Raw genomic sequence first — 26,522 nt, 5'->3', positions numbered from 1 at the left:
ATTGGTCTTTATTGAAAAGAAAGTTATATTTTCAAGCATCTCGATTTGCATTCGTTTCCAAGTCCAGTTCCAAGGAATGATTTGACTTAAAATCATGCACCTGTCTCCCAAAATCAAGAACATATAATCATAACGCTTTGAAGTGAAAGGGAGTTCAGAGGAAAGGGTGGTCCTCCCATGAGGTGGGGTGAATCCCCTGCCTCAAGCAGTCGATTGTGGGTAGTGGCAAATTCGATGCTCCCCCTGCCCCTACTGGGAGGGCTCCCCACTGCCAAGTCGCTAGAGCAAGATGGTGGCACATCAGCAGCTGCTCCGGAGAGTCCCACTGACCTAGCTCTTGCTGCAGCAGAAAAGGAGCTGGCAGGGCTCTCTGGAGCAGCCGCCCAATTTCTGTTTTGCTCTGAGGTAAGTCAGAGCTAACAGTGGATGGGGGCTGCCAGAGGAGAGGTGTCCCAGGAGATTGCCTGCTGCACAGGCAATCTCCTTGGATACCTCTCCAAGTAGTCTCCACAATGCCTGTCTGTGAAGGAGAACCCCCTCAGAGCCAGGCATTTGGGTCTGGGTGGCGCTCTGAAGAGATGTACCTTCCACTTTCTCTGGATGATGTGGCTCTTCAGGGGGATCCTCAGATGTGGCTCACTCTGAGGAGGTCCTCAGAGTGAGCGAGAGGGTAGGCGGCAATGATTGGGGTTGTGGCAGCAATTGCGGGGGGTCACTGCAGTGGCAACGGCGATTATTGGCTTGGTGCACCAGCACCTGTTGTCCTGTATCACATGGCAGGAGAGCTCTTAATGCCACTGCTCAGCTGTCATCTAGAACAACATCCTGCTCGATGTAGGAATTTTACAACCACAGCATCCCTGACAGATGACTGTCGAGCCTCTGCTGAACTACCTCAAGCAAAAGAGAGACCACCACATCCCAAGACAGAATGCTTGTATTCTGAGTGTCAGGGTGGACACTGAGCCCATAGAATCCCAGAGTAGTTCTGATTCGGAGGAAGAGCAGTCGCTCCTGGGAGAGGAGTGCGCCCCTTTTTCCCAGGGCCCACAGCTGGTGGAGATTCCTCCCACCCACATTCCTAGATTAGAAAGCAGTCCAGGGAGTGACCCAGCACAGATAGCAGACTGGGTGGATGCGCGGCACAGACGCAGAGAGCGGCGCCAAATGGAGGGCGCAGAAAGGAGGCGTAGTGCCCGGTTGGCGCTCAAAGAACGGTTGCGCCCAGAGGATCCAAGGGAAAAGGGGAGGGATCCTCCCTAGTCCTTATATTCAGGGGTCTGCCAGTAATTGCCTTTCAAATGGGGACCAACTGTTCCAACTTAGGGCATAGGGATGCTGCTGCTCAGATCTAGTTGCTACCTGTAGAGCTGTTAAGTTGTAAAAGAAGAATAAAGCTTTGAAAAGAATCCCTTTGTCTGTGTCTGGACTTGGCTACTGGATTAGACTGAGAGAGCCCTCCAAGGAGCCCTTGACACTGAGGAGTGGAGCTCAGACTCTGTGGTTCCATTTCCATTAGGGAGAGGCTTTTACATATGTGGTTAGGCCACAATGGAGGACACGGCAACAGTCTATGTCATCACCCTGATAGCTGAGAGGCAAGAAAGGCTAACCTTGGGATGACTCTGGAACTGAAAATATGGTGTACCTATTCAACTTTGGACAAGTTTACTGTCCTCCACTGTTTGAATTGTGAAATCATTATTCAGCTTCCTTCATACATGAGGAAATAACCATTCCCAATCATATGGGCTGATGATTTATTAGAAGGAACCTGAGCCATATGAGACACAGAGTGCGACAAAACGGAACAGCAGAAGAAACAGTCTGGCATTCTTCAGTCCCATGGGAAGGTCACATTCACACCCCGCATCTTCTCCTGATAAACACGGTCAAAGTGTTTGCTCTGTGCCACTGTCAGGTGGTTCTTCCATTCCCCAGAAATCCCTGGAACACCACAAGAGAGAGCAGTAACCACAAAAACATTGAATAGTACATTGACATTAGTTCCTGGCTAGTATCCTTCTCCCAGTTAATGACAGTCAACACTGTTAGGAAAGGCCCCCCGATTGAGCAAACAGGTGGAGAGGCAGCCAGGCCAAGCCAGGGACTACACATGCAGTCCATGTCGTTGCCACCAATGCTGCACTGCAGCAACTGTTTCAGTGGGCAGCAAGCAGGTAGTAGATGACATGGTTAGCAAGGTGTTGGCGGGGAGAGCTTTGTGTATTATGTGGCATGCCCAGCACCCCCTAAGCATCCCTGTTGCCTTCAGGCATGTTGAAGGACACTGTTCAGTTGCCAGCATTCAAGGAAGATTCAACTCCCTGTCTATTTAGTAAACTAGAATGAGGTGAGGAAAAGCTATCTTGTTTTGGGCTGTAGGCAGAAAAAATGTCTTGGGGAGGCCCTGTTCACACTCTCATAGACTGGATTTGCACATCATGCTAAGCCACCATGCATTGTCATCATGGGTGGTCACAGAGTGGCTTAGTGTGACCTCCAAACTCCCCTCATGAGTAGTTTTGTGCAAACAAGCCAGCCTGAGAACGCATGCCTGGTGGTAGGTTGCTTAGGGCAGCTTGTTCTCAGGGTGGCTTAGTGTGATGTCTGAACCTGGCAGAGCAATTTTGTTGTGGGTTGTTGGGAATGGCAAGAGAGCCAGCCAGCAAGTGCGGCAAAAAAACCCTGCCACTCCTCATGATCTTGTTAGTGCTGCCATTCTCCCTCATCCCTTCTCAGCTTCATGATGGATTTCTAAATTATCATCATCATCATTTGGAGGAATCATGAAGAAAAGACACCAGGGAGTGTCCTAAACGCATTCGCAAGTGGGTTTTTCCTGCAAGTACACAATTTGCAGAATTTTTGCCTCTGTTTTACTGCCCCACCATGTCATTTGCACAATTTCCCCTTTAGTTTTACTGTTTAGCCATGGAATTTGTGCAATTTCCGCCTCCCTTTTACTACTCTGCCATAAGATTTGCACAAATTTCCCCTCTGTTCTACTGTTCTGCCATGAATTTTGCATATTTTTTTGTGATCCCACTCACTGCTCTGTAACCCTCATGTACATCTGACAGCTAGCAGCAGAACTGACAGTTGCAGAAGAGAAAGCAATTTGGGGGTGGGGTGGGGGGCTTACTTCAGTGTAACATGAAGCAGCCTTCAAAACAATAGTGTTTGCTAGCAAGGGAAGCGCCAAAGTGGAGGACAACGACAAGGGGGAGGAGAGCTGAAAGCAGCTGGCAGCTGCAGAAGAGAAGGTACTTTGGGGGCGGGGTGCTTCCTTCAGTGTAACATGAAGCCTTTAAAAAAAAAGAGATGTTCACTAGCACTGGAAGTGCCAAAGCAGAGGACATTGACAAAGGGGGGATGCTTGGTTAAAAAGGGGACAAATGCTCTTGCAGACTTGCGCAAGTGCGGAAGACCCAGAACAACAACAACAACCCAAAGCTTGTGAATGTGTTCCTGTGTTTGTAAGGGCTCAGAAAATTATTTCCTTTTTGTTATCTGATGCAGGAGGGGTGGACATGAGTTTAGCTCAGGAAGCACTAAAGTGGAGAATGAAATTGACAAGGGTGCTTGCAAGAGGGGAATTTGGCTATGGTGGGCTCAATAGAGGGCGGGTGCTCTTGTGGTCTTGCGCAAGAGCAGAAGACCCCAAACAAACAAAAACAAAAAAACAGAGCTGGTGAATGCACTCCCAAGTTCATAAGGGCTCAGAAACATATTAACTTCTTGCAATCTGATGGGGGGGCGGGGAGTTTCCCTCATTAGCCAGCAACCAAAACAGACCAATTGCAGAAAGGGTGCTTCCCTTGCTAGCAAATACCCTTTTTGAAAGACTGCTTTAAGTTATACTGAAGTAAGCACCCCTACCCCCAAAGCACTTCTTTTCTGCAGCTGCCAGATCCATCACTAGGTGTCAGATGTACATGAGGGTTACAGAACAGTGAGCAGGATCACAAAAATTGCACACAATTCGTGGCAGAGCAGTACAATAGAGGGGGAAAATGCTCAGTCTCATGGCAGAGCAGTAAAATGGAGGAGAAATGTGAGCAAAGTTCCTAGCAGAGGTCAGGAGCAAAAATAACAAATCCCCCCTCCACAAAAAAGGAAGAAAAAAGCAAACTGTGAACACATTCAGGACACAATTTGGTGTCCTTTCTTCATTATTCCTCAAAAAAAAAAAAACTGAAAGTCCATCCTGAGGCTGAGACAGGATGAGGGAAAATGGCGACAGCACTGGTGAGATCGCGAGGAGCGACCGGGGTTTTCACCACTCTTGCCCACTGGCTCTCTCCATTGCTAGCTGTGAGGGTTACAGAGCAGTGAGAAGGAATGCAAAATGTATGCAAAATTCAAGGCAGAGCAGTAGGGTGGAGAGGAAATTTGCACACATTTCACGGAAGGATTTTTTTTAAAAAAAAAAAGTTTGTGAATGCCTTCATGCATTCATAAGGGCTTGGCAAATGAATTCCTTTTTATGAGCTGATGCAGGGGGGTGGGGGAGTTTCCCTCATCATCTGGCAACCACAGTGGACCAGATGCAGAAAGGGTGCTGATGTAGGGAATGAGGAAACTAAGATGTCTGCCACAAATCCCTGGGATAGATGCAAGTAGCAGTCTGGAGGACTGAGAGGGACTGAGGGAAAAGCAAGCCATGGCAAACCGCCAAGCTGGTGATCATCTGTTGGGAGTGACAGAGATGCCACCCACCCACTGTGGCGTCTTCTCAGGGTGGCTTGGAGTAATGTGTGAATGAGCCCATACTGTGTTTCTGAGATTTTCTTAGAGATGATGCAAATATGATGTTTCTTGCATGGTGTACACTTCTCTCAGCACACCATCTAGGACGGTGCATAACAAAAATTTGTCAGGTGCCTCCATGTCAACATCTCCCTCATAAAAGAAACAAAAAGATTTCCACTTGGCTTTTTCAGAAAAGGTTGCCGTTTAGGATTAGGGGCTAATCACAGCACTTCAGAACACATCTGGGCTGCAGGAGTGCCCATTTCACATTGAGGCCCCTTTCACTACAGAAATAGGAAAGAACTAGCCTTTACCATTAATTCTGGTTGAGAGGGAGAAATATGAGGAAGCTCAAGCCAACCACACATCCTTTCCTGTCTCCCATCTCTTTTGGTCAGTGGCTGCCATCTGAACTCTAGCAAATGCAAACATTAAATACCCAGGAGGTTCTGCTTTTACCTTTTCTCAGGAACTTCCCTTTCTTGTGGTCGAAATATTCAGTTGGCAACTTCAAGAAGTTGGAAACCTCATTTCCTTTCATCTCCTGGAAGGAGGAATTTTCCACCACAGCATTGATTTCCCCACTATTCAGCTCCTTACCAAGGAAGTGGCAGATCCTTTCCATACTGCCTGGTGGGTCCTGGGGGAGATACAAACAAATGACAAAGATGGCAGCATGAATCCTCACCCTGTGCTGGCCCCTGATAAGAGGCACACATATAGGATTGGTGTTATTTCATGGAATGCATTCGGCATGGCTCCTTCCATGTGTGTGTTGGCCTCTCAGCCATAGCTGTGCAGAACAGTCAAATGGGCAGGGGTTGAAACTTGACCTCTCCTTCAAAAGATTGCCTGCCATCTTGTCCTAGGCTGCCTCTCAGCCTGCACAGCACCCAGAAAACCTTCGACACCTGAGGCACGAGACCTTGAACTAGGTGCAGGCTGAACACTGTAGGGCACACCTGGTTTGATGTGGAGGAAAGGAAAAGCCTTCTGCTCTTTGCTCTTAGCACCTTTTAATTGTTAAAAATCTTCACTGGGAAGGCTAGTGAGAAACTATGCAAATGTTCGTAAGCTGTAGGTGTATGAATCCAGCCAAAGGTCAAACCATACCTGCTGCAACTCTTCGTATGTGATGAACAAGACATTGGGTCTGCCCTTCACCTCCAGCCAACTTTTCACATGGTCAAACCAGGACCCAAATGGCACTAGAAGAGCAAAACAGAGGCAAAAGTCGCATGTAAACAGTTCAGGGGGGTATGGTGTTGGGACAAGACAGAAGGGTTACACCTCCTGCCATGAGTGACAATGTTCAATATCATGCACAGCAGTGGAGCAGAGCAATCACCATATCTTCTCTCCACATCACCATATCTTCTCTCCACATATTTACACCATTCACACATACCCATTAATGACATTGCTTGATATATCTATTTAAATGAAACCACTATAATAGGCATGGCACCAGTCAGTGATTGTCATTATCTCTCATCCTAATCTGCCTCGAAGGATTATTATGCAGGCTAAATTGGGACAACCTCATGTGCACAGTTCTTGGAGTTCTGGGAAAGGCAGGACATAATTATGGTAGATAAATACAATAATAAGCCAGTCTTCTCAGCACTCTGATACATCCATAGGATTACCTCAGGGAAATCATGACAGTCCGTGGCAAGACCAATGGAAAAATCAGATGATTTTCCCCTTTCCTTACCATTCCCACTCAGGAACTCCTCCAGGAACTCTTGCAGAGTTCCAGGGTCCTTGAACAATCTGATGAAGCTGGAGAAGTAGTAGAATGAAACCAGGACATCCTTGGGATTACGCAGCATGTAAATTATTTATTTATTTATTTATTCATTCATTCATTCATTTCATTTCTATACCGCCCAATAGCCGAAGCTCTCTAAATAACCTGTAGGAGAGGAATGGCCCATATTTACAGAGGGCAGCATCTTCCCCCTGTTGCAGAGGAGCGCCAGATGCACTGTGTACGGCAAGTGTAGTGTGCTATATGACTTAATAGCCAAGAATGTTCTTAAGGCTCTGGAACTGCTACAGAAGCAAAGGAACCATAAAAGGGTTTTGCTTCCTTCTTGGTTACATTAAAGAAGGTTGTTCCCTGCACCTCAGGAAAATATGCAAATGCTTGATTGCCATGCCACTACCCAAGTGACTAACTCACATGGGTACTTTTGAAATGGCCAGTCAAAAGTCCTGGGAGGAAAAATGATCCAATCTTGAAGCATTCCCATTTCTCAGTCAACTCAGCCAGGTCACACACCACCTGAGTTTCCTTGATGACACAATTTTGTTTAGAATATTGGGCTATATTACCCTATATAGCAAGGATGAGGAACATTCCAACTTGGAAAGGGTCTCGAGTCCACATTCCAACAGTGAATAGCCTAAGGTTTCAGGGGGTGGGGCTAAGGACAAAGTGGGCAGGAACAAAGCAAAGTGGGCAGGGCTAGATAGAATTCATACCAATTTGGACACTTTTCCGCCAAGCTTACAAATCACAGCTCAGTTCTATGCATATTTATTTATTACATTTCTATACTGCCTAGTAGCCGAAGCTCTCTGTGTAGTTCACAAAAACAAGAGGAGTATGGCCCAAGGAGTCCAAAGCCAGATTCTACTCATAACACGAGACAGCCTGCCAGAACTATAGAACCAATATGGTGCACTTTAGGGGACTGTGACCTATGCATGAGTTCTTGGCTCTAAAGGATGGAGCTGGTGTAGTAGGAAGCCTAGAATATTGGGAAGCAGCTACAAAAAAATCTCAAACTGAACACTAAATCTCTGAATTTAATGCAAAAATCTCGGGAGAACCCCATTGGCCAGGATCTCCACTGAAATTATTCTTTAACCATAACAATGGTGACTACAGGGTCCCTAATAATGGCTTAGCCTTGATTCTGTTTCCCCATCCTTGTTTACCAGTTAGCCTACTTTTGGATGTCTGTGGACAACATAATGCTGCCCATTGGCAACAAGTGCAGAGCAACATAAGGCTATTGCCCCATTTTTGTAATCCGGAACTGAGAAACGAAAGGTTAGTCTATGCCCACAACAGTTTTCTAACTGTTTGCAAACAACCAGGAATTGAAGTCCATTGGGTTTGCTTTCTTCTCAAGTCGATTAATTACAGCTTCTCCTGCTCTATTTCTTCTCCTTTTCTCCAAATCCTATCCATGTCCACCCCCATGGCCAACTATTTTTGCAAGGGGGACAAACTACACTAATATTTATCATGAAACTGTAATGTCTGCTTCATACATACAGCACATGATGCACACCCCAACCCATGGTCCTGTTGCTAATTCCCTGCAATATGCCATTTTTTCCTAAACTACTTTTTTGACCACTTTTTAATGGGAATAGGGGCAGGTGGAGAAGCTCACTGGCTGGAAGTTCCTTATACTGGCAGTACCTGAACCCAAACTCAGTTATCCTTCAAAATGTGCATTTCTCTGAATTTGGCAATGGAGTTGTCCAAGTGTGTGTGTGTGTGTGTGTGTGTGTGTAATCAGAATGCATATATTGGGGGAAAGTGCATACAATAAAAGCATATATTAATAAAAATAATGTTCAAAAATGCAGTATATCAAAAATAACTTGCAAACAATATGCATATTGGGCGAATTGTGTAGAGAAAGCTATATATTCAGAGAAATGTGAATAAACATTTTGAATTTGCATGGAGATGTTTTTAAAAGCAAACTTAACACAGGAAACACTCTCAAAGTTTGGGATGAACTGAATTTAAGATTGAAGAAATGAGAAATGGAGAGGAACCCAGATTGGTAGATTAATGCATCCCTCTTCCACAGTGGAACAGACTTCCTCAGAAGGTGGTGCACTCTCCCAAGCTAGGAGTTCTTAAGCAAAGGCTGAATGCCTACTGACCAGGAATGCTGTAGTAGCAGATTTCTTGCATCAGCAGTGGGTTGAGGTTGATGACCCTTGAGGGCCCTTCAAACTCAATGATTCTATGACTCAATGTTACCTAGTTTTAAATTTCTGGAAATTTAGTTTCAATTTCCAGGAGAGCTGTGTGGAAAGCCTAGCAAGCAGAATGCATGGCTGATATCATGGGATGCTAAAGCATGAAATGGGTAGTCAGTGAGCCTCCAGTGCATACATGGACTGAGGCAAGAGGAGTATGGCTATGCCATGTTCTCCTGGAATCAGAACAACTGTTAATGAAGAATTCCTGTAATCCTCTCTCCATGTTTTGTACACAGTGTGGCACTTTCTGCAAATGGGTTGTCTAAGCCCAGAATTCACCTCTTATGTTTTACAGACTACCAACAGGTGAAGGTCGGCTTGATGTGTGAACTACCCTTCCCTTACCTTAGCTTTCGAATGGAGAAAGGATTTAGGGAAGAGCTGAAATGGCAGATGAGAAGTTAAGAGCCTGGGTGAAGGACATTGTAAGGCACGCTTCAGGCCACGAACTGACCCAATCCATGGTGGCCGTTCCTGCACCATCACGCTGCCAACCCATGAGAGGTTCCCATTGTGCTGGATCAAGTCCAAGATCTCCTGCATCCAGATGGTACCTGGGAGGGAGTCCATTAGTATAGGATTGCCTCTTCTTCTCCAGCCCTCTTCAGTCTGCAATGCACCCCCTTCACTTACCTGATTCCACCTTGCTTTCCATTGCTCATGAATATTTGTCAACCCCTTGCAAAATTAATGAGTGGATCATAAGAATGGGAATGGATCTTTGTAAAGAACTAGTGTATATCCTCCACCCATATCAGCCTGCCCACACTTTAAGATCAGAAAAGGAGGCCCTTCTCATCTGCTCACCATGAGAGCAGTTAAATGGGTGACCACATGTGAGAGGGACTTCTCTGCAGTGGCCCTATACCTTTGGAACAAGTTGCCATCAGAGGTCTGCCATGCTCCATCATTGCAGGCTTTTAAGAAGGTCTTGAAAATGTATTATTTTACCATGGCTTTCTCTTGATATGATTGCTGTTGTTGCTGTTGTTGCTGCTGTTAGTTTTCTTGTTGGCTTTTCTTGTTGCTTTTATCACTATTTTATTGCGTTTATGTTTTATCACTTTTAATATTTTAACTGTTTTTATGTATTTTATTGCTGTGAGCTGCCTTTGGAGGGCTGCTGCTCTGAATGGTGGACAATAATTCTTTAAAATAATAAAAAAGTAAATATATTCAAAACACTACAAGGCCAGGATGCCCTAAATTCATGACCAGTTCAACATGCCGTTCAGGAGGCAAAAAATGTTACATCTTTTAAACGCCTGCTGAAAACACATCTTTTCACACAGGCTTTCACTGGGCTATAACTGCTGCTGGGTTTTACCTTGTTTTTATCTAGTATTTTAAAACATCTGAAGGTTTTATATTATGTTTTTTCAAGTTGTATTTTATGGTTTTAATTGTGAACTGCCCAGAAAGCCTCAGCTATTGGGCAGTATAAAAATGTAATAAATAAAATAAAAATGATATTGTTGTTGTTCAGTCGTTAGTTGTGTCTGACTCTTCGTGACCCCATGGACCATAGCACGCCAGGCCTTCCTGTCCTCCACTCTCTCCCGGAGTGTGCTCAAGTTCATATTAATTGCATCGGTGATGCTATCTAGCCATCTCATCCTCTGCCGTCCCCTTCTCCTTTCGCCTTCAATCTTTCCCAGCATCAGGGTCTTTTCCAGTGACTTTTCTCTTCGCATTAGGTGGCCAAAATATTTGAGCTTCAGCTTCAGTATCTGTCCTTCCAATGAGCAGACAGAGTTGATTTCCTTTACGATTGACTGATTTGACCTCCTTGCAGTCCAGGGGACTTGTAAGAGTCTTCTCCAGCACCACAATTTGAAAGCATCAATTCTTCGGGGCTCAGCCTCCTTATAGTCCAGCTCTCACAGCCATACGTTACTACTGGGAAAACCATAGCTTTGATTAGATGGATCTTTGTTGGCAAGGTGATGTCTCTGCTTCTTACTATGCTGTCTAGGTTTGCCATAGCTTTCCTCCCAAGGAGCAAGCGTTTTTTAATTTCATGGCTACAGCCACCGTCTGCTGTCTAGGTTTGCCATAGCTTTCCTCCCAAGGAGCAAGCGTTTTTTAATTTCATGGCTACAGCCACCGTCTGCGGTGACCTTGGAGCCCAAGAAAATAAAATCTGTCACTGCTTCCATTTCTTCCCCTTCTATATGCCAGGAAGTGATGGGGCCAGATGCATGATCTTAGTTTTTTTAATGTTGAGTTTCAAACCAGCTTTTGCGCTCTCCACTTTCACCCTCAAGAAGAGGCTCTTTAGATCCTCTTCGCTTTCTGCCATTAGGGTGGTATTGTCTGCGTATCTGAGGTTGTTGATAATTCTCCCAGCAATCTTAATTCCGACCTGTGATTCATCCAACCCGGCGTTTCTCATGATGTACTCTGCATATAAATTAAATAAGCAGGGTGACAATATACAGCCTTGTCGTACCCCTTTCCCAGTTTTGAACCAATCAGTTGTTCCATGTTTGGTTCTTACTGTTGCTTCTTGACCCTCATACAGGTTTCTCAGGAGACAGGTAAGGTGGTCTGGTACTCCCATCTCTTTCAGAATTTGCCAGAGTTTGTTGTGATCCACACAATCAAAGGCTTTAGTGTAGTCAATGAAGCAGAAATAGATGCTTTTCTGGAATTATCTTGCTTTCTCCATGATCCAGCGAACGTTGGTGATTTGATCTCTAGTTCCTCTGCCTCTTCGAAACCCCACTTGTACTTCCAGTAGTTCTCGGTTCACATGCTGCTGAAGCCTAGCTTGTAGGATTTTGAGCATCACCTTGCTGGCATGTGAAATGAGCGCAATTGTACGGTAGTTTGAACACTCTTTGGCATTGCTCTTCTTTGGAATTGGAATGTAAACTGACCTTTTCCAGTCTTGTGGCCACTGTTGAGTGTTCCAAATGTGTTGGCATATTGAGTGCAGCACTTTAACAGCATCATCTTTTAGGATTTTAAATAGCTCAGCTGGAATCCTGTCATCTCCACTAGCTTTGTTGTTACTAATGCTTCCTAAGGACCACTTGACTTCACTTTCTAGGATGTCCGGCTCAAGTTCAGTGACCGCACTGTCATGGCTATCAGGGACATTCAGATCTTTCCTGTATAGTTCTTCTGTGTATTCTTTCCACCTCTTCTTAATCTCATGTGCTTCTGTTAGGTCCCTGCCTTCTTTGTCCTTTATCATGCCCGTCTTTGCACAAAATGTTCCCTTGAGATCTCTGATTTTCTTGAAAAGATCTCTAGTCTTTCTCATTCTATTGTTTCCCTTGATTTCTTTGCATTGTTCATTTAAGAAGGCCTTCTTGTCTCTCCTTGCTATTCTCTGGAACTCTGCATTTAGTTGGATATATCTTCCCCTTTCTCCTTTGCTTTTCACTTCCCTTCCTTCCTCAGCTACTTGTAAAGCCTCATCATCAGACAGCCACTCGGCTTTCTTGCATTTCTTTTTCTTTGGGATGGATTGAGTTGCTGCCTTCTGAACAATGTTACAGACCTCCGTCCATAGTTCTTCAGGCACTCTGTCTATCAGGTCTAATCCCTTAAATCTATTCATCACCTCCACTGTATATTCATCAGGGATATGATTTAGGTCATACCTGAATGGTTTAGTGGTTTTCCCTACGTTCTTCAATTTAAGCCGAAATTTTGCAACAAGAAGCTCATGATCTGAGCCACAGTCAGCTCCAGGTCTTGTTTTTACTGACTGTATGGAGCTTCTCCATCTTTGGCTGCAAAGGACATAATCAATCTGATTTCGATATTGACCATCTGGTGATGTCCATGTGTAGAGTCGCCTCTTGTGCTGTTGGAAAAGAGTGTTTGCTATGATCAGCGCGTTCTCTTGACCAAACTCTATTAGCCTTTGTCCTGCTTCATTTTGTACACCAAGGCCATGCTTGCCTGTTATCCCAGTTATTTCTTGACTTCCTACTTTAGCATTCCAATCCCCTATGATGAAAAGGACATCTTTTTTTGGTGTTAGTTCTAGAAGGTGTTGTAGGTCTTCATAGAACCAATCAACCTCAGCTTCTTCGGCCTCAGTGGTTGGGGCATAGACTTGAATTACTGTGATGTTGAATGGTTTGCCTTGGATTTGTACTGAGATCATTCTATCATTTTTGAGATTGTACCCCAGTACTGCTTTTCCCACCCTTTTATTGACTATGAGTGCTACTCCATTTCTTCTAAGGGATTCTTGCCCACAGTAGTAGATATAATGGTCACCTGAATTAAATTTGCCCATGCCTGTCCATTTTAGTTCGCTGATTCCCAAGATGTTGATGTTCAATCTTGCCATCTCATGTTTGACCACCTCCAGCTTACCTTGATTCATTGATCTGACATTCCAGGTTCCTAAACAATATTGTTCTTTACAGCATCGGACTTTCTTTTCACCACCAGACACATCCACAGCTGAGTGTCCTTTCAGCTTTGGCCCAGCTGCATCACTCTTTCTGGTGCTACTTGGAAATTCCCTCTGCTCTTCCCCAGTAGTATATTGGACACCTTCCAACCTGAGGGGCTCATCTTCCGGTGTCATATCTTTTAGCCTTGTGATGCATTCCATGGGGTTTTCTTGGCAAGAATACTGGAATGGGTTGCCATTTCCTTCTCCAGTGGACCACATTTTGTCAGAACTCTCCACCATGACCTGTCCATCTTGGGTGGCCCAGCATGGCATAGCTTATGGCTTCACTGAGTTACGCAAGCCCCTTCGCCACAACAAGGTAGTGATCCATGAAGGGGAAAAATGACATAGCCATGTCTAATTGAGCATATCCCTTTCTTGGTGGGGGCAACTGAACATGGGGCAATCTACATTACAACTTTAAACTGGTTTCAAACCTGTTTCTCTAAAGGGATCCTGCAGTTTCATGAGGGTACTGAGAATTCTTTGCTAGAGACCCCTGTCCCCTGCCCAAGCAGCCCCTCTTCCTAGAGCTACAATTCCCAGAATTCCTGTATTTGGTAGCAGTAATTGCTAAAAACAGGTTTGAAACCAGTTTAAAGTTGTAATGTAGATTGCCCCATGTTAGTTAGGAGACCAAACTAAGGAATAGATGCTCATCTTTGTCTATAATACAATCAATATTCCGATAAGGCTGTCAATAACTAACTTCCCTGTTGGCATGACCAACGCATCCCTTGAGATTTCAGACACACCCACTTACAACTGTGTTCTGGGCTTATAAGCAGGTCACCCTCTGAACTCCACCCACCAGACCTCGCACTGCAATCATGTGCATGCTCACAAAATCCAGGAGGGAAAAGACATAATGATTCAAAGTCTCCCTTTTTTCTCAGCCTCCTCTTTCTTAGCTTGTCCAGATAACCAATGTAGAGATTGCACTATGACAAGTCAGTGGGCTGGTCTCAGGACTAACCAGTGCTGTTTCAATCCACCTTTTGTCACCAGTGATGTTGTTGATGCAATTTTGATCCTGCAACCTCCATTATCAGAGAAACTATGCCTCTGAATACCAGTTCCTGAGGAACATGAACAGGAGGGTGATTTTGAACTTTTTCTGTGAGCTTCCTTCCTATGGGAATCTGGTTGGACACTGTAGGAAGAGAATGCTGGTTTAGATAGGCCTATGATCTGATCCAGCAAGACAGTTCTTATTTACTTATGTTTATGTATCCCCTGCTGCTACCTGCTGCATGTTCTTAAGGTGATTGTACAAGCAAACATACATAAAGGTATGCATACAGCATCAACCAGAAACTGGGCCTCCTACTGGCCTCTTGAGCACAAATGTTACCCATCTCAGGAATCCAAAGAGCTTTGGTCTGATGAAGGGAGGAGGGAAAGAGGCCTCCAAAAGTGCTGATGTTCTGGCAGGGGGCATTGACTCACATTAGTAATTGAAGCAAAGCCCAGGTGTGGTGAAAAATAGAAGTGCGTAGAAGGGTAACCATGATCCATAACATAGAAGAGTCCTGCGGGATGAGCCCAAAGCCTATCTGTGCCAGTATTCTGTTCCCATAGTGTCCAACCAAATGCCACAATGGGAACCACACAAGCGGTAACACCCACCCGCAAGTGTCCCCCAGCAACTGGTATTCAGAGACTTGCTGCCTCTGACACTGGAGGTAATATTTTTATTTGTTTGTTTGTTTGTTTATTTATTGCATTTATATGCCACCTTTTTTCCTCTTGCAAGGAACCCAAGGCAGCTTACATTAGTCTCCTCCTCTCCATTTTCACAACAACAACCTTGTGAGGTAGGTTGGGCTGAGAGTCTGTGACTGGCCCAAAGTCACCCAGTGAGCTTCCATGGCTGAGTGGGGACTAGAACCCGGATCTCCCGGATCTCAGTCCCAACACTCTCACCGCTACACCACACTGGCTCTCAATATATAGCCATCATAACTAGTAGTCACTGATAGCCTTATCCGCCATGAAATTGTCTAATCCCTGTTCAAAGCCGCATCAAACTGAAAAGCTTGGGATGGTGTCAGGGGTGGTAGATTATCCTGTTGTTGAATCTTCACTCCGTGCTTCATATTTAAAGTACATGAAGTAACATACATTATCTACTTCCCCCATAGCACCATTAAGTTTAGTGTAAAATTAGTGAACTGACCTGACTTGGGGTAAGTAACCACCAGAACATCGTCATCCAACAGCTGGAACTCATTTTCCACAAAGCTGAGTGTTTCCACTGTATATGCCATGGGGAAGAGGATCCCCTTGTGGGTGAAATACGTAGCCGATGACATTGAAAAGCTCTATATTAATATATTAAAAAGAGAGAGGTTAAGATACAGTAGCCGTAGGGCTCTTGCAGGGCTTTTTTGCCACTGTAACCTGCGGGGGGGTTGTTCTCCATGAGCGATTTACTCCGAGCTGGCAGCAATTGGAGGCCATTAGGGATACATGATGCCATGGCCATCCAGCAGCCACCCCAGAGCTTATAGTGGAAAAAACAGATTTCCTGAGACCACTTAAAGTCCGATTCTTTTCCTTAAGTCAAGTTCTCTGTAGTATAGTTGTTCTGTGCCCCAACCCCTGGCATCAACCTTGGGTATGCTAGCCCTGGCCAGGGGTTTGCCTTTCACCATGACCCCAGTCAAGGGGTGTTTCCTGTGTGTTTCCCGTCCCTATGTTTCCCAGCACAAATCAATCGGTGTCTACTCAGAAGTAACCTCCATGGTGGTCAGTGAGGCTTGTCCCCTGAAGTCGCACTTCAGAATTTACAGAGATCCCCCTCAATCGAAATAGCACATTTTAAAGCACTAATTCCCTAAAGGCTGTAAAGCGCTTTCCATAAGCTGTGATTCTCCGTTGTTTGATTTATTGCCTTCAGAAGTAACTAATTCAGATCTTCGTTCCTGCACAGCATCGAGTTAGAAAGGGGGCTGGCTTCCCATCCCCTGTGTTTCCCAGCACAAACCAATGAATATCTAATCAGAAGTAACTCCCATTGTGGACAATAAGGCTTGTTCCCGAAATGTGCACCGAGATTCCCATGAATCGAAATAACACATTTTGAGAGCCTTGATGCTGAAGCTTCAAAGCTTCAATTGATTGCAGCAGAACAGCTAGAACACTGTGTTCCAGCAAGGATTGTTTATTTAAAGAAGTAAGGGGGGAGGAGAGAGAGAGAGAGAGAGAGAGGAGGAGGAGGAGGAGGAGGAGGAGGAGAAGAAGAAGAAGAAAAGAAGAAGAAGAAGAAGAAGAAGAAGAAGAAGAAGAAGAAGAAGAAGAAGAAGAAGAAGATTGTTCCTGTCCCCCCGGGTTTCCCAACACAAACCAATTAGTGTCTACTCAGAATTAACTCCCATTGTGGTCAATGAGGCTTGTCCCCTGAATACGGGGGAGCTTCTCTTATTCTCAAAGGAGAAAGGGGGGAACAGCCTGGACGGGGGAGCCTCTCTTATTGGTTGAGTAGCCCCTGCCAGTCAGATGACATTCACTCCAACACACACACAGCCCAACCCAAAATTATGTTCAACTTTTACTGGTGGGATACACTCCTTCGTGGATCCCCCTGCCCGGAGCAAAGCCAGTTCCTTGAAAACTCTGGGTAAGCCACGATTGGCTTCTCCTTCTGTCTCCTTCTGTTGTCGTGGAGACCCACCCCCCACCCCCCAGGAACATGCAGTTATTATGGATATCTAAATGTCAGTCCCCCAACTAATGCTTCTGTTCTAGGCAAAAATTGGATATCCCCAGGGATAAATTTTAAGCCGCTGAACTCAATTTCTCTGGATTGAAACCACAATCCATGAACTAAACCAAAATCTAAAAACCCATAAACTAAAAGCAGAAAAGCAAATGCAGAAATTGCTTTGGGGTTCCAGACTAGCTTTTCAAAACTGAGGACATTTTTGAGCTGAAGGGGGATACATTGGCTTCTATGGGACTGAAACAAGAACATCAAGCATCCCTCATTCAGAAAGTGGATACTGAATCCCCTCCTTTATACCCAAATATCCCCAACTCACCTCGGAATTCAGCCTGTGTCTCACTCTGGCAACATCTGCCTCTGATCTTTGCTCCCTCTCTCTTTCCTCCACTTGTTCTCTTCCAAAAAAATGCCTATGAGGGGTGGAGAAATTTTAATTGTGCGGCCATCAACCCACATGGCCATCTAAAGTGGGTAGGAGCATAAGACTATCAAGTCCAAGATCTAAAATTACCTGGCCACACCACTGCAGTTGATCAATAAGATGAACAAACGAATCTGCAGGTTTACAATAAAAAAATATCACACAAAAAGAAAAGGGCAGAGGGAAGGAGAATGCACAAACTCAGACATCAGTCATGAGAGTTACAAAATTATTCTTATGATCAGATGAAATGGAAACAGTTTAGAGAGAGGAGGGGACAAACAGAGCTGGTCTCTCAGAAGTGCTGATGGAGTGAACCCTGCAGTCCCATCTCTCTCTCCCTCTCTGCTGCAGCCATTTACAGACTTTAGACAAGCTACAATCAAAGAACGCACATGCATGCCCTGCCCCGAAGTGTCCCCACACCCTTGGCTACATCAAGATGATCGCATATTCAGCCTAAGGTTCTTACAAGGCTCCCATGATGGCAACCCTGGCAGCTGAATGTGCTTATGTCCCTTTTCAAATCCTTGCACTGCACATCTGAAGATCTATGACGTAGGACTTCATCACACAAGGTTAAAAATCCTGCAATTTACCAGAGCTTCTTCTTCCGGAATCTTTGTGGGATTAGATCGGGTCCTTTCCACGTGGCTTTAAAGGTCTTTCTGTTTCATTACAAAGCCACTAGTTGGCGCTGTTGTTTAATTTGCAGTAATGCAACTTTAAACAGTATACCCTCATTTACGTCGACTGCATAGCGGGATGAGGGAAAATGCCGGACTTTCATCATCATGGAAAACAACACAACAGAGCTCACAAAGAGCAGGAGTGCCCTGGAGGAGGACTGGGTCATGTACAGGTCATGCAAACTTTAGTGAGCAATCTCCATCGCAGGATAAAAGCCCCATGGTGCCCATAGCCGGGGGCGTAGGAATGCTTAGGAGCGGGACGTACATGTTCACACAAGTCCCATCTGACTTTGGCCCTATTTGTGGTGCAGAGCTACTGACAGTCTCCAAAGCATGTCATATTTTCCCATTAACACATACAAAAACCCTTTAAGGTAAGCTAATGTAAGCCAATAGTATCCCCCCACCCCACTGTAAATAGTAGCTCTTGGCGCTAAGAAAATAATAGGAGTTTGATAAAGCTTCCTAATGGGTATGTGGCTGACTTGAGAAACTGGGGAGTTTCCAGCTTGTACACGGAGCACTTTGTTGGGTTGGCCAAGGGAGGGGAGCAAATTAGACACACATACGAAGTGTATTGACTTTCACTTGCATAGGCTTGGTGGCGCCATACCATGGTGGTGTGGATCCTGTCATTGGCCAGTCAGCCTGCTGTCCCATTCCCCTTTCCTGGCCTGCATGCCAGGAGCACTGTTGGTGTATGGGAGGGTCAGAGGCTCACCATGGCTGTGAGCCCTTTTCCACCACCCCGCACAGGCCAGCTCCCAGCCCCCAGGCTGGACTGGTCTTGGTTGCCAATCCCACTCCCTGTCACCGATGGACCCAGCCCAGTGCCTGTCATGCCTACACAGTTGTGCAAAATGTTATAAAATGAAACATCCGGAAGAATTCACTGACAGCACAGATCGGCTTATTTACGATGGAGTTAATCTTTGCAATGGGGAAGGCAAAACCCCCAGCACCATCTTTGCCCATTGGTATGCAGGTAAAATTCTTTCTCAGCCCCATTAACGGGCAACTACTTCTGCCACTGCAAGATATATTGCTACCCAGAGTAGGTGGGTGGGGAAGTCAGCAACTGCAATGCTGTAGCCCCATCAGAGGCCTGCTGGGGGGGGCCTCTGGTTGATCCAAAGTGAGAACAAAGAAGAGGGTTCTCTCTCCAATTGGTCTGCCCCATTAGCCCCACCCTCGCCAAGCCCTCAGAGCACCAACTGGGTCAGCAGGCCTGTTCCAGGGAAGGTGCTGGCGTGGCAGCCAGCCTTTCCTCCCTGGGCTGCCAGCCTGCGTGCCCGTACAAATCACGGCTCCCTGATAAGTGCAGAATTCAGCTTACAGAGAGGTTCGGAAACTACCCAGAGAGCTTTGGCTATGTGGCAGTATAGAAATGAAGGAGGAGGAGGAGGAGGCAGCACTACCTCAGATCGCACAGTACAGCACAAGAGATGGGCTGGGAAGAAGAACTCCAGATGGAATTAGGTCAAACTTCCTCACTGAGTTTCTTGTTTTTGTTTTCCAGATGTGCCTTCATGCCGCACCCAGCTCGCCTGGCTGCGGGGGGGGGCTGTTGCGGGGGGGAGGATGGGACAAGGATGAAGGCCATTGGCCTTCGCTCCTTGCGTCAGCCATGGGCGGGGTCGAGCCAGCCACTATTTAGGCCGCGCCGTCCCCAGCCTCCGCTTCACTCCTCACAGTTCGAGCTCTCCTTTGAGCTCCTTGATGGCAGCAGCATCTCGGCGGCGGCGGCGTCCTCTGTCCTCGACTGCGACTGGCGCGGCTGAGGCAGCGAGGTAGAAGCGGCGGCGACGTGCGACGGCTGCGGCGGCATCATCCAGGCTGTCTTGGACAACGGTGGTTTGTTCCCCCCCTCGTGGCACGAGCACGAGGCTTCACCCGTGCCTCCCTCCCCGTGGGCTTGACTCTCCAGGGTTGCCGCGGTTCGCCTGCTTAGGGGAGGTGGGATTCTCTTGTCCCACACCGGCCCCTCTGCGATCCCCTTACTCCTTGCTGCCTGAGCAAGGCAAGTGGAAGTTGTTTGTTTTGTTTTTTTCCTTGGGCCCTCAACCTGTTTCCCGCACTTTAGTGTGCCCCCCCTTCCCCAGACCGAATAGCTGTTCTAGTCGGCTGGCTGGGAGCCGAGCAGCCTCTCCGGTCCAGCAGGGGTGAGGCTTCAATGCCCCCTGGTGGCCCTGTTGCACTTAGTATTAAGTCAGATAGAGAGAGAGAGAGAGAGAGAGAGAGACAGACAGACAGACAGACAGACAAAGAGTGAAAAGAAGGCACCCGTTATTGCCCTCAGGGCCTTTTCTGGTTCCCGGATGCAGTTCACAAGCGGGGAGAGAAGAGGAAATTGAGGTGTAAATAAATAAATTATTTATAAATAAATAAATAAATAAGTAAATAAATAAAAAAGAAAGAACGGAAAAAACAAAAAAAGAAAAGTATGTAAGAGGGTAGGGCATTCCCCAAGACACGGTGATGCTGTGTTTGGGGGGGGGAGGCAAGGGCAAAGCTGCTTGCCTCCCAGCTAAACGCCCCTTCCGTCGGGCCGACTCTTTATCATCCGAAGATGAGGATCCTGATATGGCCCTCATTCTAGCTAGGCTCGAGGCGGCAGAGAGGGACTTAGGGATCCCTGCATTACCTACCCCTGCCAGGCAGGCTCCCCGGACCTCAGGTTGAAGGGTAACCAGAGGGCAAGCCTCGCAAAGATCTATTGCTTTCTATTTCAGACAGGCTGGGAGCCATCGAGGCTCCTCAGCAGGTCGTCGCTGGGCAAGCTGCATCTGCAATGGCCGCAGCACCTGCGTGCTCACTTGCGGAGCGGCCCCTTCCCGCGCAAGGGTCGCCGGCATCTGTTTCACCAGCTCCTGCAGTTTGGGATCGTAGCCAGAACCTCGACGCTCCAACCTACCATGGTGAAGGTGAGGTTCCGGAACCTGGGTTGGAACCAGCTCCCGCCATTCGGGTGGTTCCCCTTGTCGGCCAGGATGAGTTGGCCGTTTCACACCCCAGCAGGGGGTATCCCAGGGTTCCCTTCACCGAGTCTACCGCCCCACTGCTTTGGCCCAGGATACACACTCCTGGCCCACAACTATGCCGCACCAGGTGGGGCCGCTCATGCAGCTGGCATCCCTGTGTCTGCCCAACCCCACGGGGCCTTAGGCCTTGCTATAAACCCTGCTTGTGGGACCAAGGGGGGGAACATCCACAGCCCCCCTGGATCCTGAGCCTCACACAGCCAGTGTCATGGAGGCTCCTCAACATGCCCCATCCGCCATGGCAGCTTGTGCTGCCGTGTGGCGTGGCCCCGTGGGCGAAGGCTCTGATGAGCCTGGGGCAGGTGATAAGGACCCTTATGCCCACATAGATAAAGGGGCAATCCTGACTGGGGGGACCTCTACCCCCCTGGGATACCACCTGTTGCCCGCCACTAGGGAGAAAATACTACGGGGAGAATTTGTTGATGTCTTTTCCCTGCTATTCCGGGAGTCAGAAACAAAGGAGAGGGAGAAATCTGGCTGCAGGGATCAGGAGAGGGTCAGGCATAGGAAGGTGTCCTGCACTTGGGCAAATTGGCTGCCCGGCTTCTTAATCTATATGGGTGTCATTCAGCAAAAGCACCCAGAGCGTGGTTGGGTCCTCACTAAGTACTTGGATATTATATATAGGGCCTATACCGAATATGAAGGTGGAGCTTGGCTGGCCTACGACAAATCTTTTCGTACATGGGCCGCATTTGACCCCACATTGCACTGGGACGCCAAGGATCAGGTTCTCTGGCTGCAGTTTATGACTTCTGCCAGGCCGGGTTTTGGTGATCGGTCAGATTTTGGGCACATCGTCGCTAAGCTGAGGCCCGCCTCAGCCCCTAAGACTGGGGCAGGACAGGCGGTTCAACACCGCACACTCTGCTGGGTGTTCGGCTCCAAGGGCGTCTGCTTCAAGAATCCATGCCGATTCTGCCATGCATGCTCCATCTGTGGGAGACAACACACCTTCAATGGCTGCCCAAAGGCCAAAGGTTTGCGGGGACCAAATAGGGAAAGGCAGGGTGGCAGGAAGTCCAGTGGCAGCTCACAACCTCCACCAAAAGGGGCCCAGCCCAATTAAGTTGGGGCCCCTGCGGCGCCTTTTGAAGTGATACCCACTCCGAGATAACGCCCGCTATTTCGACGAGGGATTTTCCCTGGGTTTCAGGATTCTGTTTCTGGGCCAATGCCAGGCCCAAATTTCCCAGAATCAGAAACCTATTCCAGGTTTTGAACAGTTGGTCATAGGTAAGATCAATAAGGAGGTGGCCACGGGGCAGGTCATTGGCCCCTTTGATTCCCCCCCTTTCCCCGACCACAGGGTCTCTCCGTTGGGCATTGTGCCAAAGAAGGCTGCGGGTGAATACCGGCTGATCTGTCCTTCCCCAGGGGTGGATCGGTGAACGACGCCATCCCTGAGCACCTATGCTCAGTCCACTACATGTCATTTGACATGGCAGTATCCATGGTGAAGGCACTGGGCCCCGGTGCCCTCATGGGGAAATGCGATATTAAATCTGCATTCCGCATCTTGCCAATCGACCCTGATGACTTTACCCTTCTGGGAGTCAGTTTTTTCGGAAATTTTTATGTCGATCGGGCCCTACCCATGGGATGCTCTGTATCCTGCGCTATGTTTGAGAAGTTCAGTTCCTTCTTGGAATGGGCTTTGATTGATAAAACCGGGTCCCATAGGGTTGTGCACTACCTTGACGACTTCCTATTTGCAGGCCCACCCGGCACCCCCCAGTGCGCTCGGCTAATGTGGGAATTTTCCGCCCTTGTTGATGAGCTGGGTGTACCGTTAGCGGAGGAAAAGACTAAGGGTCCTTCCCCCACTATTAAGTTTTTGGGCATTGAACTGGACTCCGTGAAGCAGCTTTGTAGGCTCCCGGCCGACAAACTGCAGGCCCTAAAGGATAAGATTCTCCACATGCTACATTCTAAGAAGTTCACGCTACTGGCCCTGCAGGAAGTAGTCGGTCACCTTAACTTTGCTTGTCGGGTAATCGCCCCGGGCAGGGCTTTCCTTAGACGCCTTTGTAATGCCATGTGGGGCCTGCCATGTGGGGCTTGCCACACCATCAGATTCGGGTATCGTCCGCCATGAAGGACAATCTCTTTGTTTGGCTGCATTTCCTCAACACATTCAATGGCATTTCCTTCTGGAAGCATGAGTTATTATTAGAAGCTGAACTGCAGATACACTCAGATGCATCGGGGGCCCTGGGCTTTGGGGTTGTGTTTCGGGATAGATGGTGTCACGCATGGTGGCCAGCAGAATGGCTAGATCTGGGTGTGGGTAAGGATCTTACCTTCTTAGAACTCTTCCCAATATATGATGCTGCGCACCTGTGGGCGGCCCAGCTTTCTAATTCCATTGTGCACTTCTGGTGCGACAATCAAGCCACCATCCAGGTCATTAATTCCTTGTCATCTTGCAACGATAGGGTCATGGGTTTGGTCCGGGCTTTCACGTTGCAGTGCCTTCGGTGCAATATTTTATTCCACGCACGGCACATCCCCGGCATGGACAATGCCTTAGCTGATGCATTGTCACGTAACCAGGTGCAGCGTTTCCGAGAACTGGCCCCCTGGGCGCAGGCCATGCCTGACACCATGCCGGCCGCCCTATGGGAGGTTGGCTGGAAGAGACAGAACAGGCTGTCCTGCAGTCCTTAGCCCCTAGCACGAGAGCTGCTTACGCCAGATCAGGTAGGGAGTTCTTTGCCTTCCGTGTGGCGGCACATCTTCCTCAGTGGTGGCCAATTCCGGTAGATCACTTGCTTCAGTTTTGCGTTGACACCCACAGGCGGGGTCTAGCAGCCCGGACCATCAGTGGAAGGCTTGCTGCACTTGCCTTCTGGTCTAAAATGAAGTGTGTGGTGGACAACACGGCAGACTTCCGGGTCCGGCGGGTGCTTCAGGGTTGGTCCAAGGGGTCCCTGGCGCCACCCGATCCCAGACGCCCTCTGTCACCAGATATATTGCTGGGTTTACAGGACCTGTGGCCTTCATTGTGCAACTCGACACATGAGGCCACTTTGTTTCACACCGCAGCAGTCACGGCATTCTTCAGAGCATTCAGGATTTCTGAGCTGGTGGTGTCAGCTAAAGGTGACCTGTCGGGACGAGCCCTGCAGTTCAGTGACTTACAGTTTTCTCAGCAGGTGGCCCTTATTCAGCTTAGGGAGTCTATAACCGACCGGGGGGGGGGTGTCAGTGTGTTGCTGTTTCCAGCCCCCTGTCAGACCTTTGCCCGGTCACCCCCTTGGGGGATTTTCTCAAGGTTTGGGGTAATCTGCCTGGGCCCCTTTTTTGCCATAGTGACTCTTCTCCCTTAACCAAATATCAATTTTGGGTAGTCACACAGCGAGCTTTAAAGGCTTTAGGTTTGGGCGCACTTCATTTCGGCACGCATTTCTTCTGGATTGGGGCCGCCTCCACCGCCGCAGCTGTGGGGTTAACATCAGATAAAGTGCATTCCGTGGGCAGGTGCCGCTCCAAGGCGTATCGGGCCTACGTGAGGCCACTGCTGGGCCTTTAAGGCTGTGAGGACTGTTGTGTTCATTCCTTGTTGCTTGTTCTTCTAGATGGCGGGAGTGCGAGTGAACCAGCGAAGGTGCTCATCTGCGGGCATGGCATGGTTTTTTGGGCCGGTCGGAGGGCCTCCTCCAGCTGCGGATCCCAGCTAGGGCTCAGCCACTACGCCACCATTCAGTGGTTGGGCAGACGCGGGATGCGGTGGGAGCGCCTCCTGCCCACATTATTCCAGCAAGGGCTGGTGAAGGTTCCCCTGCAGATTCTGGTGCTGCACTTAGGGGGGAATGATCTAGGCCTGTTGAAAGGCAAGGCCTTGATTCTTCAAGCCTGGGAGGATTTGCAACTGATTCGGCATCGCTGGCCAGGAATCACCATTATCTGGTCCAACCTGCTACCCAGAGGCTTGGATTCACGTGCCATGGATAGGGCCCGTAAGAAGGTCAACAGGGAAGCTGGGAACTTTCTAATCAAACAGGGTGACCGGACCATCACCCACCCTGACATTTCTCCTGCCCGGGCATGCTCTACAAAGCTGATGGTGTTCATCTCACCGAACTAGGCAATGACGTCTTTTTGGCCGATCTGCGAGGAGGCATTTGGGAGTGTTTACGGTGCAGGTGGGGGGAGGGCGAGTAAGCAGAGGCTTGTCACCCTCCTGTGGCGGCTCCGGGCGGGCACTCCGCTAGAGGAGAGGACAGGTGAGCATTCATAGGCACCGTTTCAGGTGACTGGTAAGGCCTGAGGCTTCCAGCTCTGGGTTTTGTGGCCCCAGTCGGGAGATACGGCTTACCTCTGAGGCCAACCCTCCTCATCCACTCGGGTTCTGTGGCTCGAGGGGGGGTGACAGGGGAAAGCCTCCCAGCCCAAAATTGGGTATGTCTGTTTGGGGGGGGCAATGGTGGACACCTCACCCCAGACGACGAATGCCTCACTCAACACCTGTCATGTTGTTCTTGTTTACTGGGTGCCCGCCGGTGCTTCCTTCGCAGATTGTAATCTATCAATAAATGTGGCCCTATTTTATCCCAAAATCTATTTGTGTGGTCTCATCATTTCTCCCCCCATGTCCACCCGCAAGTGCCCTCACCCCGCGCCCGGCTCGCCTGGCTGCAAGGGGGGCTGTTGCAGGAGGGGGGGAAGGATGAGACAAGGACGAAGGCCATTGGCCTTCGCTCCTTGCATCAGCCGTGGGTGGGGTCGAGCTGGCTGCTATTTAGGCCATGCTGCCCCCAGCCTCTGCTTCATTCCTCACAGTTCGAGCTCCCTCCCTTCCGTAAAGCAGTGTGGGTTATACTGGTCGCCCTATTGGGGGCCAAGTAGGAATTTTGGCCCTTAGGGTCTTTTGCCTACTTCGCACTGCGGTTTGGATATGGAGCTACGTACGTTACTTTGTATCACCCAATTGTACTGGCTAATCCGGTCACATCATGGCATGGGCAGCTCCGGGCGGGCACTCCACTGGGAGAAAGGGCAGGTGAGCATTTGTAGGCACCGTTTCAGGTGACTGGTAAGGCCCAAGCCTTCCGGCTCTGGGTTTTGTGGCCCCAGTCGGGAGATACGGCTTATCTCTGAGGCCAACTCTCCTCACCCACTCGGGTTCTGTGGCTTGAGGGGGGGTGACAGGGGGAGGCCTCCCAGCCCAAAATTGGCTATGTCTGTTTGGGGGGGCGATGGTGGACACCTTGCCCCAGATGACGAATGCCTCACTCAACACCTGTCATGTCGTTCTTGTTTACTGCGTGCCCACCGGTGCTTCCTTCGCAGATTGTAATCTATCAATAAATGTGGCCCTATTTTATCCCAAAATCTATTTGTGTCATCTCGTCATTTCTCCCCCCCACCCCCGTCCACCCGCAATGAACATGTGTGGATTTTATAAAGGAGTTGTCCAGTATTTGTTGCATTG

At 48.1% G+C, this 26,522-nt stretch overlaps 2 protein-coding genes across 8 annotated transcripts in view; one reads left to right on the top strand and one right to left on the bottom strand.

Moving 5' to 3' along the window:
* Positions 1-1,717: 1,717 nt before the first annotated feature.
* LOC146337890 (sulfotransferase 2B1-like) overlaps positions 1,718-26,522 on the bottom strand; it is a 40,478-nt gene continuing 15,673 nt past the window's right edge. The window contains exons 2-7 of one of the 3 annotated variants that reach the window (XM_084815420.1): positions 17,440-17,483; positions 17,245-17,338; positions 15,381-15,525; positions 5,869-5,963; positions 5,215-5,395; positions 1,718-1,947 (exon numbers count right to left, since the gene is read on the bottom strand). In XM_084815420.1, coding sequence (XP_084671546.1) covers positions 1,838-1,947; positions 5,215-5,395; positions 5,869-5,963; positions 15,381-15,525; positions 17,245-17,338; positions 17,440-17,483 — 669 coding nt within the window. In that variant the 3' untranslated portion in view covers positions 1,718-1,837. The remainder of the gene's footprint in view (positions 1,948-5,214; positions 5,396-5,868; positions 5,964-15,380; positions 15,526-17,244; positions 17,339-17,439; positions 17,484-26,522) is intronic. The other 2 variants (XM_084815419.1, XM_084815421.1) reach the window with 2 other exon arrangements.
* LOC146337891 (uncharacterized) lies at positions 19,272-26,491 on the top strand. 5 transcript variants are annotated; one of them, XM_084815422.1, is made up of 3 exons: positions 19,272-19,520; positions 20,774-20,965; positions 24,667-26,413. In XM_084815422.1, the coding sequence occupies exons 1-3, from the start codon at positions 19,487-19,489 to the stop codon at positions 25,173-25,175; spliced, it is 735 nt and encodes a 244-aa protein (XP_084671548.1). In that variant the 5' UTR covers positions 19,272-19,486; the 3' UTR covers positions 25,176-26,413. The 5 variants fall into 5 exon arrangements, with proteins under 5 accessions (XP_084671548.1, XP_084671549.1, XP_084671550.1 ...); XM_084815423.1 differs by lacking the exon at positions 19,272-19,520 and adding an exon at positions 19,725-19,895 and having other exon boundaries at positions 24,667-26,491; XM_084815424.1 differs by lacking the exon at positions 19,272-19,520 and adding an exon at positions 19,725-19,831 and having other exon boundaries at positions 24,667-26,419.

This window comes from Heloderma suspectum, chromosome 10 (genome assembly GCF_057233095.1).
Source record: "Heloderma suspectum isolate Gila_16-S chromosome 10, 16-S_ref, whole genome shotgun sequence".
NCBI classification, from domain to species: Eukaryota; Metazoa; Chordata; class Lepidosauria; order Squamata; family Helodermatidae; genus Heloderma; species Heloderma suspectum.
This window is presented reverse-complemented; position numbering and strand designations above follow the sequence as displayed.